This window comes from Lepisma saccharinum, chromosome 27, assembly GCF_977018435.1.
Source record: "Lepisma saccharinum chromosome 27, izLepSacc3.1, whole genome shotgun sequence".
Taxonomy (NCBI): Eukaryota; Metazoa; Arthropoda; class Insecta; order Zygentoma; family Lepismatidae; genus Lepisma; species Lepisma saccharinum.
In genome coordinates this window covers 9,575,407-9,592,830 of record NC_139255.1, presented here as the reverse complement: position 1 = coordinate 9,592,830, position 17,424 = coordinate 9,575,407, and the positions used below count along the sequence as shown (strand labels likewise).

General features: G+C 37.9%; 1 protein-coding gene across 1 annotated transcript in view; it reads right to left on the bottom strand.

Moving 5' to 3' along the window:
• Positions 1-17,424, bottom strand: part of LOC145980075 (glutamate-gated chloride channel-like) — a 70,823-nt gene continuing 53,399 nt past the window's right edge. Inside the window, exons 6-9 of the mRNA XM_083113068.1 lie at positions 14,680-14,762; positions 8,612-8,746; positions 4,131-4,501; positions 1-2,539 (exon numbers count right to left, since the gene is read on the bottom strand). Coding sequence (XP_082969194.1) covers positions 2,339-2,539; positions 4,131-4,501; positions 8,612-8,746; positions 14,680-14,762 — 790 coding nt within the window. The 3' untranslated portion in view covers positions 1-2,338. The remainder of the gene's footprint in view (positions 2,540-4,130; positions 4,502-8,611; positions 8,747-14,679; positions 14,763-17,424) is intronic.

Below are 17,424 nucleotides of genomic sequence, written 5' to 3'. Positions count from 1 at the left end.
TCGCAGAATTTTTATTTCCCATAATGCAACATACATACAGAGTGTACATCATGAAACAAAAGTCACTGCTAATGCGACACGCAGTAACAATCTTTTTCTACATTCTACTTCAAATTACTAAAATGCTTTCAAAATTCATAATATTAGCCACAGAATGAACTTAAAAAATTATTTTCGTTATATATCAAACACTGCCTTTCAGATTTTTTGTAGAATCTTAAATTAAAGCTAAATTAAGCTTTCTGTGTACAACAACCCGCAAAGCAATTTTTAACCAGGAATGTAATGTGAAAAATTTTACCATTTCAAATGACGTCAATTTACATAACCCATAATTTTACAATGATTCGAATCAAAAATCACACACTTGCACACACACCCAGGCACACACACAGATACAGACTACACGTAAGCTGGTATATAAGAAACGTATTTCCTTAATAAATGCACATGATCAGATTTCTTTGCGGATCTTCCCTTGAGGAAACAAACTCCATACTCAGAAACTCGGTAAATAATTTATGCATACATAGCTATGAATGAGAGTAATGAACATTTTCGATACAATAATTATAGGCTATTATCGATCGATAACTATATGTACTGATTAACCTATATCATCCTCATTGTTAATTGTTTTAGTATATATGTAACCATATCACACATATATGAAGACTTTCATACAAATAATTTTCAGAAATAATGAAAAGTATCTAACAGTTACCTTGTTTTCCAGTTCATTTGGACACTATAATATGTTTAAGAAATGGTATTCGTTTTCATTTGTAAGCTAAATAACTTTACCAAATGTGATGAAAATTTATGTACTGATGAATATGCATTTCAGTTCAATTTAATCCAAATCCCAGATTTTTTATTGTTCCTTGGATATTTGTCTCTCGTAAAATAAACAACTTCGCAATTTATGTGACATTAGTCAAATATATTTTAACCCCTACATACAAATATATATTAAAAGATGATAATGAGATTAAAAAAATAGTTTTAAAATAATGATATCAAATATCCTGTAAAGTTTATTTTAGAATTAGATTACAACAAATAAAACTCAAGAAATGTTTTCAAATCCATTACTAATACGCTACTAATTTAAACTAACCCACTTGGAAATTTCTTCTATTGATTCTAACATCAATGTGAGGACACTCTGTTGGGAATATTTTCATAACTCGATTTTTACTCAGAAGATAAATTGGAATATACTGCATTTAATTGAAACAAATTGTTGAAATGGAATATCAATGGAGTGATTGGTAACCCACAGCTATAGTCTAAAGAACCAACATTATTCTTATCAAATACATCAAATGGAATCATTAACCTGGTGCATAATTATAATTGAATCTAGTGAGCAAAACCTGAATGTAGTGTAGTGGTAAACAAATTTCAAATTAAACCTACACGAGAAGAATTAGTTGCAGTAGTTTACCTACAAACTCACAATTCATCATTGGAAATTGCAGTTCAAAATTCCAATTGGTTTAACTGTTCGTTCCAATTGTTTGAAGTACCTTAACTAATTCATTCCAGAACTTTTATTGGGTACCCAAGTAACCTGCTTTAATCTAATTGGATCCAATGTGGTTGATTGTAAACCAGTTCAATCTAATTTAAGCCAATAATGTTTATTGTAAACTAGTTCAATCCAGTTGAATCCATTGTAGCTGATTGTAAATTAGTTCAATCTAATTGGATCCAATGTAGTTGATTGTAAACCAGTTCAATCTAATTGAAGCCAATAAAGTTGATTGTAAACCTGTTCAATACAATAGAATCCAATGGAGCTGATTGTAAACAAGTTCAATCTAATTGAATTCAATGCAGTTGATTGTGAACCAGTTCAATCTAATTCAAGCCAATAGAGTTGATTGCAAACTAGTGCAATCTAATTGAATCCAATGCAGTTGATTGTAAACTAGTTCAATCTAATTAAATCCAATGGAGCTGATTGTAAACTACTTCAATCTAATTGAATCCAATTGAGTTGATTGTAAACTAGTTCAAACTAATTGAATACAATGCAGCTGATTGTAAACCAGTTCAATCTAATTGAAGCCAATAGAGTTGATTGTAAACCAGTTGAATCCAATTGATTTACTTATAAACTAGTTCAATCTAATTAAAACCGCTAGTATTGATTGTAAACCAGTTCAATCTAATTGAATCCAACGGAGTTGATTGTGAACAAGTTTAATGGAATGAGTATTGAATTAGAACCATCAGGCATTTCTTTCCACGGACGAGACACATGTTCCAGATATTGTGTTTCCTTATAATCGCAAAATCTATACATCGGATTTCAAAGGTAGACCTCGTATTACATATTCTCACTGACACTGCTGGTCGACCAGTACACTATGTTGAAGACTGTGAAGGCAGCAGGGAAGATTATGCGGGATGCCACATCCATCTTGTAGCCCAGGGATGGGAATCTTGACAGCCAGGCTCTTATACGTCCCACTTTAGCATCTCCATCTCGTTTGGTCGCTTGGGATTCATTGCCATCCAGTAGATGAGTCTGAAATGTATGGAACTCTTGAGAAACAAAGTGGCTTCAGAAAAGACAAGTGACCCCGAAGCTCAAAGGAAAGTGAATACTCTAGTTTGTTTCTTCTACTATGAGAAATAATTTTACTGTTCAATATACACAAGTATATTTCATAAATGTTCCTTTCATTATCATCAATTTTGATATTCAAAATGTCCTCCGTGGTGGAGTGGTTAGTATAGCGCGCTACGACGCCAGGGGGACAGGGTTAGAATACCGGCTGCGCATAGTGTTCTTTGTAAGTTTCCCTTCATTAGTTTCATCATATCATCACTCATTCTCATCTTCGTGAGAAGAAGAACGCAGTATACTAAATTAATAAACAATAAATGAACAAATAAAATGTTTATGAAATTGAAATATTGATAATTATGAAAGAATATGCATTTCTGTTACCATGTCTTACTTTTATCTATGAAACTACGTAATGAATGGAAAAATAGATTCTTCAAAAGTTTTTTTTTTTAAAAAAAATAGGTTTTCATTTAAAAATTGACACTCAAAGTGGCCGCCTACTAAAACATACATAATGGCATTCTATTTCCCGCTTAAAGTCAAGTAACTTTTATTTCAAACCTTTCGTTCGAAAACGCTTCATTTGTAAAATATTTAGAGTTATCAACTTAAATGGTCAACACTGGGTTGACACACACACCCACACACACACCGCATTCCAAATATCGCATATTTCCCATTTAAGTTCATTTTCCAAGCATTTCCCCGGTGGAGTCCCGTTTGCAAGTGGAGATCCGGAACAGTACCCCCCTCCCCTTTATTCGAACATGTCTCCCATGTCCTAAATAACTGTTTTTGGTGTACTGACCACAGGGGTTAGGCAGTGGATGTAAGTTCCACCCAAAAATCAGCTTTATTTATAAGCGTGATACATACAAACGTTCACAGAGCTTCCTTTACGCATGCGCAGGCAGAACAAGAAGTGTCCTCTGTGACGTCAGATGGAGGATTTGCATACAGGGTGTATCAGAAGTGAGAGCGCATACTGAAACAGTGAAAAGTACACAATAGAAGAAGCAAGAAAGTCTCAGTAAACATCTGGTCGTAAACGAACAGTTTGCGAGATAATTGCGAATGTTTGGTTATGATACGCCACTGACTTGATTGTTTGTACACATCGTACGTTTGTTTCATTGCGCACTCCGAGTTTTCTTTGTTAAGAACTGAATAATGCCGAACATACTGTACAGTACAATAGTCCATCGTAAGCAGCAATAACGTCTAGCCAGGTGAAACTTTTAATTCTGTTATTTGTTAGTAAATAGGATGTGGCGTATCGTAACCATATATTCCCAATTATTGTTTCGTTCGTTTGCTACCCCATTTTTACTGATACTTTTTTGTTTCTACTATCGTGTACTTTTCCCTTCGTTTCAATTTGCGCGATTACTTCTAGTACACCCTGCATAATAAAGCAATTTGTACATACCTATTTCCTTATGATCTTGCCCCTTTATACATGCTGTACATACAATTATGGACACTTTTGGCTGTTAAAAATTCCATTTGGATTGTTGAAACCCGGAAGTTGCTAGTTGCTACTTACCATTGTAACCGAATTAGGACCTTCTCCGGACTCGATTCCAAGGTCGCCCCTGCTTCTGCCACCAATGAGGATTACCGCGACGACTTCAAGCAAGGCGAGGAACACGAAGGCAAGGATCCAGTTGGACCAGGTGTCGATGGCCTTGGTGTCGTGCGACGGAGGGGACGCTGACGTCACGCGGGAGCTCTCGAAGACCGTGGACAGGAAGACGATGACCGAGATGAGGACACGGGTGCTGGTGGCCTGGGTTCGCAGCCAGAACACTATCCACGAGACCAGGACCAGCAATCCCAGGGGCAGGTAGAGGTGCAGGAGATAGTTCTTCACCAAGCGACCGAAGGATAGCTTCACCAGCAGGCAACTGTACTCTCCTGAAACAATCAAAGGCATTTGCGAAATCCTTAATAAGACAAAAAGATTTGCAACTTTAGTAAAAAGATAACATTTCGACGTGTGCTTCAAAATAGTATCAATAATCATTTTAGTACAAAGTGTTAAGGCTCAACTGGACACTTGGCCTGGGTCTAGGACAATTTTGTGCCAGGGTTTTTGGTGCTATGTAAATTTGTTTCCAATTTTCTCCTAACAACTTATTGCGTTATTTATGAGGGGTTAGAGTATTTAGTACTTAACTTACGAAGACGTTTTGAAAAGTTTTGTCTTCTCTGCAATAACTCTGGCAACACTGCTCAGAGGCAGGCGAAATTTGTGTGAGAATAATTGCTGATTCACTGACTGCTGCGATATCTATCGGCGTTCGCCTGCAACATCACGCATGCGCACAATACTGAGTAAAATGGCGACGTACATGGACGTGCGGTTGCAACAACGTGATGTTATTGAATTCCTCACAACAGAGGGTTGTGCGCCGGTTGACATTCATCGACGAATGGGTGCTGTGTATGGCGACGCGTGTGTGGATGTGAATGCTGTCAGGAGGTGGGCAAGGAATCTCAAAAGCGACAATCCAGCCACGACGAGACTGCATGATCAGGTCCACAGTGGACGACCCATTACAGCCACGTATGTAAAGGGATAGTGTTGATGACCATCTCTTGGGACTGCGACGACATAGTCCACACAGAAGTTTTGGAGCACTGAACCACTGTAAACTCCAATCGGTACGTGAAGACTTTGGAGAACCTCCGTGCATAAGTACACGAGTTAGGCCTGGCAAGAACGCAATTCCTCAACATGACAATGCTCGCCCACACACGAGTCGCCAAAGACAGGATGCATTGCAGTATCTCAAATTCCACGAGAATTTACCCCATCCGCCGTACATCCCAGATCTCGCACCTTGTGACTTTTTTTTCCGAGGCTGAAAAGCACCTGAATGGACACTATTTGTGTGTGGACAATGGTGGTGACTACGTGGAAAAGTAGTGACACCCTAATAGAGGACATTACAAGCTTTAAGAAGACATATCATTCATGCAAGTATCTTGTATATTATTGACGTTATTGCGTAGGAGGCAAAACTTTTCAAGACACCCTTGTATATGTTACAATAGTCTCAAAAGGAATGACAGTGCAATGCAGATAAATGGGCGAAGGCTTATCAACGTCTGGTTCGAGAGTATGTTCCTTCTCAAGTTTCAGAACTCATTATTTACAATGTGGACGAGGGCCTTGTACTTCTTCAGAGAGCACTGCCAGTACACTTTATCGGATTTTGCTTTTTCTTTCAACTACCGAAATCCAGCCTGAATTATTTTCTCCCCACCGTGAGAGGAATTCACTGACAAAGATATTTTCTACCCTTGATTCGTGCTTGACAACATCATCTGAGTGAAACCGATGTCCCCTGACATGCTTCTTCAAAGGCGAGAAGAGATGGTAATCGCTCGCAACAAGGTCCGGGTTGTATGACTGATGACGAAGTACATGCCACCCAAAACCGGCCAGGCCAGGACGTTAGGGTTGGGCTCCGACAACCGGACCCCGAGTACTATGAGCCAGGCATCATGAACCTCGTGTAGCGCTGGGAGAAATTCCTGAACCGGGGAGGGACTATGTTGAGATGTAGTGTATGAAGTATCCTTTCAACGTGAATCCGTTTGTATTCGTCTAATAAATACCTACAGGAATTTGTAGGCTTTGTATGTTTTTTCCATCCATCTCTAGTATATCATGAGGATGTCAGTCAAACACATAGTCACGGAAAGTAAATCAGGTGTCAGAGACAAAACGGTTTACAAAAGAGAAAAGTTCTAGAAAAATGTAAAAATGCTCAGGCACCAAAATTACCTAGCACCAAATAGTCCTGACACCAAAATGTCCGCACCAAGATGTCAATCACAAAAATGTCCGATATTTCTTTGGTCTTCGTCAGGGCAACTGTTTTGCAATTTTCATATTCTCTCGAAAAATCGCTATTATATTTCAATATCTTGAAATTACATATGCTTAGAATTTGTGTATTTTGCATTTGCTGTTGTCGAGACATTCGCAATAGTTTCATGGCTATGTAAGCGCATTAAACTATTGACAATATTATCAACTAAGTATAACATTTTTATATTAATTTGATAGCGATAGGTCACTATATTATCGATTGTTACGTCAAGTTTTTAACTCCCACTGACGAAGAGACAGGCCTTAGTGTGCAAAAAGTGTAGTTAAATCAATCAATCAATCAATCAACAAATAACCAACCAACCAACCAATCAATCAACCAACCAAATAATCAATCAACCAATAAATAAATAAACCAACCAATCAACAAATGAATCAACCAAGCAACCAACCACAATCAACCAAACTCGATGGTTTGTTTATTGACTTACAGACCAGTGAACGGTATAATCATTAATATTTTACCAAGTGGAGCTGCTACATAATATGTTTCCAGGCATATAGAATTACACATTATTGATTCTGAGATATCGGAAGATACAAAACATATCAATTGTTTATTTTTTTATTATTTGACTATCAATAGACAGGCGGATGTATTGAACGAAATATTTTGTTCTGTAGTAATATAGTACATCATTAAGTTATGTATTTGTATCTCTTTGTGAGTAATCGATACTCAGATGCATAAAGCTTCATGGTAATAATTAACGCTAAATATTTGTAGTTTCAATATTTTCTAATAATCGTTATGTAAGAAATTAATCGATTATTATTGTTATTGACGTTCGAATATTTTGCTATCATAAACAGACAAGCTAATGAATCGATATAATTTATGCCGCTCAAAATTAGAATTTGGTAGGTCATTTATTAGAAAATTTCTAAGGTTTTCATTTACTGGTTTCCGATATATCGATAGGCAAGTTAATATCGATTGTTATTGCTTGCAGCCAGACGAACGGGAAAATCGAAATAACTTATGATACATTGCTATGCTACTACACTCGGGAATCTGTGGAGCAAGGCCGCGCATTAAGAAAAGGGGAAGAAAGCTGGTGGGTGGAGCAAATCAGTGCGCGCTGCTACAAACAGTTGGTAGCTGCAGCCTGTTTTCTCCTCCACGCTCATTTTCCTGTCACGCGTTCACTGGCGAAGCTCTCTGGAATCCTACTTGAGCAGAGACTTCATTTCGTTCGCTTGCTACAGAGATTCCCGGGATGAAGTGAAGATACTTCTGTCAGTTGACTATTTCTTTTAGCCCTAAGTATGTGAGATGCTGATGTGGAGGGGCGAAAACGACCGGTGCGTTAATTTCTTCTGCTTAGTTGACTAGTACCCTAAAATTTTGATTGTTTCATTGATTGGTTGGTTGATTGATTGATTGATTTGTTGATTGATTGATTCATTGATTGATCGGTTGGTTCCTTGATTAGTTGGTTGATTGGTTTGGTTGCTTGCTTTGTTGATTGGTTGGTTGCTTTGTTGATTGGTTGGTTGTTTTCTTGATTGATTGATTGATTCAACTACACTTTATGCACAGTAAGGATAATCGGGACTGTTCCTACAGTTTAAAGTGGGATCCGAACCATTGGGTGCCTCCACCGGGAATCGAACCCGGGGCCCCATGCCAACGACTCTGCCACTACGCCATCGAGGAGGCCTCTAAAAACAATTATAAATAACTATTATTTGAAGGGCTCGGATGCGTGTGTTAAACATGGTAACTTGGTAATTTTGGTAATTTCTGAATTCATTGGAACCTATACTGTAAATAAATTGTTTTCGTGTTGTGTTTACGAATTTCAGAAGGCTTCACTGAGTCCAATTCAAATTGTATGACATGGCAATTTCAGTAGAAAATTGATGGATGGCACATTTTGCTTTGTAACTCAAAAATAATGAAAATGTCACTTACCATGTTTTACTCCAGAGCTCTTCATTTAATACAATGAGCATTTGAAAGATGGTACAACTGCTGTAAAATTATTTTATCTCACAAATGAAATGTCAGATCTCAAACAAGATAATTTCATACTGTTTCATATTATATGAAATATGAAGGTAAACATTCATTAACAATTTGTAGAAGTTAGAACTGGTAGCACATCTCAGTTTCTCACCTGTGCTTGTTTTAGAGTTGCAGGAATCTATGCTGAAATTCTCAAGTAGGAAAGGATGCGAATCCAAAATCGTAGAAACTTGGATAGGGTCACCCTCCTTCCAAACAAACTCAAGGTCTTCCGTTGTGTGGGCGTCTGAAAAGAGATATACGTTGATCTTATTGCACACTGTTAAGTTGCGTCCAAACAGAATGCTAAGTACACCAATCCCGGCCCGCATCTACGTTCTTGTGTGAAATGACGTGTTAGAGTTAAAGTGAATTCATCGCTTGAATGTGAATCCACGTGAAACGACGTAACGACAGTGTTGCGATATGCAAATATTACACACCAGAACAAGAAAAATCTCTAGGTAGGATTGTTTACCATTGCCTGTGGCAAATGAGATTCGGTAGTCACTAGCGCCGTTAAACGGTTGGGCGGCAACTTAAAATTGCCATAGACCGCGGTTCAAGAAACTCATAGAGTGATTTACTATACTCCATCAAATTACATTGGAGGGTGTATCTTTTGTATTACAGTTTGTGATTATATTGTAACATATTGATACAAAAAAAATCTGATTTCTCGTTTAAAACATCTGGCAATAGTTTTTATTTCACGATATGTAAATACGTAGCTACCCATTAGTAAATTAAATTGATTTGAAGACATAAATTATGCATGGGTTTATTGCTTATAAAGAGATAGCATCTTACATCAGGAAATGCGGATGTGTGTACTCGATTTCACGTGTTCAGTTTCTGACATTGTTCCCCATCTTCATATTGCAACACTAGCGCATAGATTTGGATTTCGTTTCAATGGCTAAATTCACTTCTTACCGTCGTTTCGTCATCACGAGGAGAACAAGTGGTTCACCCAACCTGTATATTTCTATTAACCTTGACACACACTATGTACGCTAATTCTGTAAATCAAGTTGCTTTCAGAAGCTTTTGATTGTCAGTTATTATTCGTAAACGTCACCTTGGACAAGCATGCGCAGTAGATCCGCACTCAGATGTCTGAAACGTGAATTCTCAACTTGTAGAGGCTATAACTGTGTTTGTTGAAATCCCGCCCAGCAAAAATGAAGTTTCATGAGTTGTGATTGAAGAAGTGGAAAAGTAGCCACGTTTGTAGTCAGGAGTGTCCATCCCCCTTACGAACAATGGCGCGTCAACCCCAGATCAGGTCAAAATCTCCATAAAGAATTTAATTTAGATTGATTGATTTGGTGTTTTAAGTCCACTTTATGCACAGTAAGGCTAATCGGGATTGGACCTACAGTTTAAAGTTGGATCCGAAATTGTTGTGCCTCCAACTGGTATCGAACTTAACCCCTTGGTTTCAACGTGACGACGCTACCACTGCACCATCGGGGAGGCCCTAAAGAAAGTTCGACACCTTGTCTATAATCCCTTTGCTGAATGTCTCTTCTTTTTTGCTTTATTGAACATTTTACTTGATCTCTTCCCCTAAATTATTCATTTTCTTCATCTAACGGATTAAATATGATGCATCTAGTAGCAAGTGACTTGGAACCAAAAGTAAATAAATAACTAAAGAAATACAGGGTGCCACTCACTCTCACTCTCACGCACTCTCTCTCTCTCTCTCTCTCTCTCTCTCTCTCTCTCTCTCTCTCTCTCTCTCTCTCTCTTCCTTTGGCCTTCTTCTCTTCTCCTTCATTCTTTCTTTCCTTCTTTAGAGAGAGAGAGAGAGAGGTAGTCGTCGTCCCCCCCTCTCTCTCTTCTTCCTTTCCATCTTTCCTACTCTATTTCTAGAAAGAGAGAAAGAGGGAAAGAGGGAGAGAAAGATATACCTTTCCTCCTTCTCTCCTCTTTCTCCTCCTCCTCCCTGAGAGAGTGTGAGAGAAGGAAAGAAGGAAGAATTGCTTTTCTCTATCTTCTTTCTCTCTTTCCTTTCTCCTTTCTTCTTCTTCTTCCTTTCTTTGCTATCTCTCTTCTACTTCTTCTTCTTGTAGAGGAGAGAAGAAAGAGAGAGAGAGGCAGAAGAAAAGGGGAAGAGAGAGAGAGAGAAAGAGGGAGAGAGAGAAAGAAAGAGAGAGAGATGAGAAAAGGAAAGAAAGGTCTTCATTTCTTCATCTGAGAGAGAGAGAGGGGGGAAAGAAATAGTTTCTTCTCTCTCTCTTTTCTTCTCTCTCATTTTCGAGGAGGAGAAACAAATACTTTCTTTCTGCGAGAGAGAGAGAGAGAGAGGAGAGAGAGAAAGAGAGAGATAGAAAGAAAAAGAGGAAGAGAAAGAAAAGAGAGGAGGACCATGAAGTTTCTCCAACATTCGCAAAGGAAAGAGAAACTCACAAAGTGTTTTCCCTTTTTTTATAGATAGAGGTTGAGTTGGTATATGAGGTGCTGCATTCAAAATGGCGTCAGTACAGGAGAAACCTCAATGTGTTTATGATGACATGACATCAATGCTTTTGTAATCAGCTGCTGGTCGTCAATATTCCCTCTTAAAATTTCATTGTACAACAATCGGTGACTTGGTCTCATGATATCATGAAATACATTGAGCTTTCTTCTGTACTGAGGCCATTTTTAGTTCCGGCAATTGCAGCTCCTCCTACACCAACTCAAACAAAGGGGAAAACCTTTATGAGTTTCCCTTTTATTTGCCACAAACGATGCATATTTAACTGGAATCGTTTCCTTGTAATGAACCTATGGGCACACTGTATATTCTGATCCCCACCTATTGCACATATTGCAGCTTGGTATCAAGGTGTAAATTTGTTGAGAAAGAAACATATACATGTTGGAGTTTATATTATTTTAAGAAAAAAATCCCACCCCAAAAACTTCGATGGTGCCATCCGCGAAATTATACCCCCCCCCCCCCCCCCGTCCTGTGGGCACCCTTGCTTTAAGATGATCAAACTGATTTGTATTCATTCGAAAATAGTCTTTAAATTTAACTTCATCATCACGCAACTGTTTTATAAGATGAAAGTTATCAAACATTCTTTTAAAATTTAAGAATGATTCGAATACACTTGTAGACGAATTCATGAGGCGTCCCTAAATTTAAAATGTCAAAAGATTATTGTTTAGAATAGCTCGCTCGTACATCCTATTGTCCAATTAATGAACAGCTCACACGATATTTGACCACCATTCCGACTTTCATTTTCTTTGTCAAGGCCTCTAAAGAACAAAATTGCTCTCAATAATGTTATTGCATTTAATTAGCTTTTCTTCCCTTTCCGGCTAATGAAGACGACGATGATGATGAATGATCACACGGCCCGGCATTTCTTTTAAAACATTCGGATATTTTCAAATCAATAAGTGATCTGGAAGTATTTTGAATACTGATCACGGAAATGACATAAGTTTCTTGCCATCACGTCAGGATTTTTTCCCAGGTCAGGATTTTTCTACGTCACAAAGTTCAATCAACCCACCATATCATAACATTTGATTTTGGACATTTTGTGAAATAATTTTCATGAGGGATCTCGAAAATAGAACTTGCGTAATCAAATTCCATACAATTTTCATGTCAATGTGTCTTGTGACGGTAAAAGATGGATTAAATGCTTACTATTCTATGCATTTACAGTTCAAAATTGGAGGACTTTTATTGTAAAAAAACAATATTTTAACACCATCTAGACAGAGTCATCTATTGGGGAAATGATGGAACTACACATTTTATTGTGAAATTAAGGAAGTTAATATTTGCTAATGGGTAAAAATGGATTTCATTCTTGGAATCACCATGCTGAAATTATTCAGAGACAACAGTCATCTGCGACACATCCAAACCCATACAGACCGGTGTTATGAGATAAATCTGCTACAAGGACACCCACTCCGCAATGTTCTTTGGTGATGTGAGTTGATTATTCAACGCAGTTGGTAACTTAGGCTACAATTAATTTCATCGTATATGTTTCATAAACGATGCTAGTTATTGGGGGCATGCTGTTTAAAAAATTAAAACAGTAATTCCTAGTTGTGCCGATATTGTAGATAATGTTCTAGATCATCGGGACATTCTAGATAATATTCTACATGATTGGTACATTCTAGATAAACCATTCTAAACCATTGGGACATTATAGGTAATTTTTTACATTACTGTGATATTCTAGAAAATTTTCAATATCATCTGGATATTCCAAATGATTTCATTGAGACATTCTTGATTATTGTGATTGTGTGGGATAACTTGCCAGATTAGCATCCCTCCGCTCATGGTATAATCTAATCATCTACATCGTCACGACTATAGACACTCAATTTATGAGGGTAAATTGCACATTATGCTTACCCAAATTTATAAAAAGAGGCCTGTGTGTGTATATATATCGTTGATGTCAATCTTGCTAAGATTTTTGAAAGGGGAATTTGAAGTAGTCATGTTGATGCCACTGATTACGATTAAACTAGATAGAAAAATAAAGTAATCACAAATAATAAAATAAGTGATTAAAATTAAACCAGCACAACAGGTTATTCCTTTACACATGATAGTTGACTGAATAGCATGGTTGCAGTGGCTGCGATTAGGGGGGCGAGGGAGGGCAGTTGCTCCCCCTCACATTCGCCACTTTTGCCCCCGCACTATGCTAAATCTTATTTACAAAGCACCCCAGTTTTAGAACCCAATCGCCGCCACTGTAAGCAGGAATGTTTAGTTACACAACTTGTATGTGATATTTTAACCAAGTTCCTTGACAATTTGTAACTATGTCTACTTATAACCATTCTATTGGTCAACCATTATGTACAAAGTGATAACCTGTGCAGCAAGTTTCATTTTTGTCACTTCTATCATTTTGGTTACTTTATTTTTCTATCTCTCTGGTTTAATCGTCACCCAGTGCCATAAACCTACACCTTTTTCCTTTCCTAGTCGACTTGTTTGCACTCGAAGTGGTTGTACTTCGACAATTTCTCCCTAGAGTGCAGCACGAAGCTTTGTGCTTTCCACTGCCATCTACGGGAATGTTTCGCTACTACAAGCAAATCTGAGTCGAGTTAAAGAGAACAAAAACGCATTTTTCAATATACTGTGTACAAATAAATAAAATAGTATCAAATGTGCAATACAATTACAGTAAAACCGCATGTTATTATTGCATTAGTATCATTTTATATCTTCATGTAAAATTAACGAGTTAATAAGTAACGATTTTATAACATCATGTTGGTTTTTGATCTAGTACGTTTTATTTTTTTCATCAATGTGTTACTAAGTGCGTTTGTGTTATAATTCAGGACATTTGCATTGCGTAATACAAAGCTACTATTACACATGTGCCTTCGGCTTCAACATTTCTCCTGGTCAGAGCATATTTGTTTCGTTGTGTTTGTTATTTCACTCGTTTCCCTGCCAAAGTTCAACTGAACCTTAGATTAACCTTGAGTAGATAAACGACGTTTAAAAACGAATGTACAACATTTTAAACTTCTTTTACTGACGACGCTGTTTTTCTTGTACAGCCACGGACATTTCTGGGTTGTAACAATACAATTGAATGGCTCGGGTGTAACTCATTTTGGTAATTTCTGAGTTGATTAAGAAAAAACATTATTAGATGCTACACTGTAGATAAATTGTTTTCGTATTGTGTTTACCAATTTCACAAGGCTTCACTGAGACCAATGCAAATTGTATGATATGGCAATTTTACTCGAGAATTTGGCACATTTTACTTTGTAATTCAAAAATGACCAAAATGTCAGTTATCATGTTTTACAGCAGAGCCCTTCAATTGGCTTTGAATATAACAGTTGAAACTCAAAACTGTCCGTCACTGTACATCTCACTCAGAGTTCCTTTCTTATGAAGAGAAAAGTTAATGAAAATAGCCATGGATAAATTTGCCAAGCAATATTTGTGTATCACACTGTACCAGACTAATTTAACGACAATTTAACCTAAATGCTCTCAATTCACAACTACCGTAGTCTCAAAAATAGGCAACTCTCTCCTTTCCTCAGTATTACTGATTTCATTTACAGAAAATTAGAAATTGTAGTAAGTCCATGAATGAGAGAGGATACTATTGTTTTGTGTGATTAGTTCTGACCAATCACAATACATGTACTTACAACTTGCCATCCTCATTGGGCACACCTGTTTGTCCATTGGATAGTTGGATAGGTCCATGGGACAGGCTAATGTCATTGTTATCCTGAAAGAAAGATACTCTTATAGTTCTTTAGGTGGAAAATTATGTTCTTAGCATAGACGAAACATAGTTCTAGGAGGTTTTTTTTTAAAGTTAGGCAGATAATTTTCTCACGAGTATTCATGAATTTAAAAGGTTTAATGGCAAGGTTGTTATCACCAATTTCCGTTTATTCAGAATACATTTTTTTTCAGTTAGAAAAATATTTGTACTGTACAATCTACTAGAAGTATGTATTACATTAGAGGATACGTAGGGCCTATATTTATTTATTTATCGGCTTTTGCACATAACAAGTCTAAGGCTTTATTTAATGTATTTTTTACACTTATCCATTTTCTCATATATATATATATATATATATATATATATATATATATATATATATATATATGTATGTGTGTGTGTGTGTATATATATATATATATGTATGTATGTATGTATGTGTGTGTGTGTATATATATATGTATGTGTGTGTACCGTTGTGGCTCAGTCGGTAACGCGTCTGACTACCATGCTAAAGGTCCCGGATTCGATCCCCGGCCGGTTCAAATCCGGGAACTTTTCTAACGTTGGACGCGGCTCCGGCGCCCACCCAGCGTCGCATGACATGGGTACCTGGGGGAATCCCCGGAGTAAAGGCGGTCAGGGGCGTGATGCTGATCACATCACCCTCACTCATGACCGGATCAAGAAAGTGTGGGGCGTTACCCCCACACTTTCTATACGCCTTCATGGCGTGGTGCTAAGCACAGGGGAGCACTTTACCTTTATATATATATTAAAATGGATGTTTCTTCCCGCATAACTCTTGAACGCCTGGAGCAATTTCAACCAAACTTGGTACACATATGACTTACAATCTGGGGAGAAATACTGTGTGGGTAAGACACCCCTGGCACCCCTAGGGGTGGGGGTGGGAAGGGATAACATGTATAAAATAATCCAAAACGACCGATATTACTGTGGAATCCATAGTTTTCGGGGTCGCTAAGATGAATAGTGACACCCCGAATGCCGTTCAACTCCACGTTCATCACCTATCGGCATGGGTGGTGAGAGGAGTGAAAAATAAAATGTCAAAAATGACCTACATTGGTGTCGAATCCATAGTTTTCGGAGTCGCTAAGCTAATTGGTGACATTCAAGATCACATTTGAGAGATAGAGAGAGAGAGAGAGTTGCTTTCTCGATCACGATCAACATTTCACAGGGGTAGTCTGTTAAGTCTGCGGAGTGGATTTAAGATGGCTCTGTTTCTCAAACGGACAACTTTAATAGAAGATTGGGATAAATACCCGGGCAACGCCGGGCAATCAACTAGTAGTGTATAAAAGAAAGAAAAAAGAATAAAAAGAATGCAACCAAAAATATATCGTTTATAATCGCAAACACAGATACATGCTCACCTTTTCACACGCAAACAAAAAGGCAGTATAGTTTCTATTACACACGCACACACACACTCCTTCTCGTTCCTGATAGACTAAGCGAAAAATTGCTTAAGGCAATACAAATCAACTCGATCTTTTTTTTTAGCTGGCCCCCGTGGTGGAGTGGTTAGCAGATCGCGCTACGACGCCAGGGACCCCGGGTTCGAATGCTGGCCTGGGCATGGATGTTTGTGAGTGTCCATGCATCAATTTCATCATATAATCACTCATCTCCATCTTCGCAAATTAGCCAAAAGTAGCACAAGAAACCAAGTAAAATAAAACAAATCAATCAATCAATCGTTCTTATACACACGCGCATACAAGCAAATACTTAACGTTACGTTTAAGCGTTGTCCAAAACCGTCTATATTAATCATAATTCACCTGAAATATTACATATAATATTTTTGTTCTTCTGCCTTACTTTCTTCTCTCATTCTCTGCACCTGCTACTTAGTTTGGGAAGTCAAACATTATTATGTTGTTTTCAGACTAGGACTCGTAGTAATGTGACAATGTCGTGTGATATATATTAGCATAAAAAATGAACTTAAATATAGTTACCTACAAGAACAAACAGATAACTGCTAGACAAAGAATAAGTTGGGGCAGGTACAATTCGCACCCAGATTTCTCTCTTCCATATCGATGGCTCCTTGCAAAACTTTAGCTATATAATAACCCGTGACTCTGCAGCCCTTAAAGGCCTTGGCCTATTCCTCCGACTGCCAGTCGTCTCCCACAATCCTACCTAGAGATGTGGAGATCTTCAACCGGTAATAAGGTGACATTGGGTCAGCACGTCGAACCCTCAGACGTTGTAGGAGATATCCGTGACCGGGTTACGCTACTAACTCGTATCCTCCCAATTTCCTCACGATGGTGGGTTGCCACCGGTCCTATACACAGGCCGAAAACCGAGAGACTGAACCCAGGCGGACTCGAACCCATGCCGTCCCGCAGTCTGAGTACAAAGCACAGCCCCTTAGACCGCACGGTCGTGGAGGAGGGCAAATTTTATCTATAACTGTCTTCAGTATCTATATATAGAAAGTACCCACTATTAGATAGACGGGGTACTATAACCCTCTGATAGCATTGATACATAATTTATTTCTGTTTGGTAACAATTCAAAAGAGTAATCTGCAACAGGACACCACGTTACTAGAAGACTGTCGACTTTGGGTGGCTGACGAGACGTCTTGCACCTGCTGGCCAGAGCTCATGT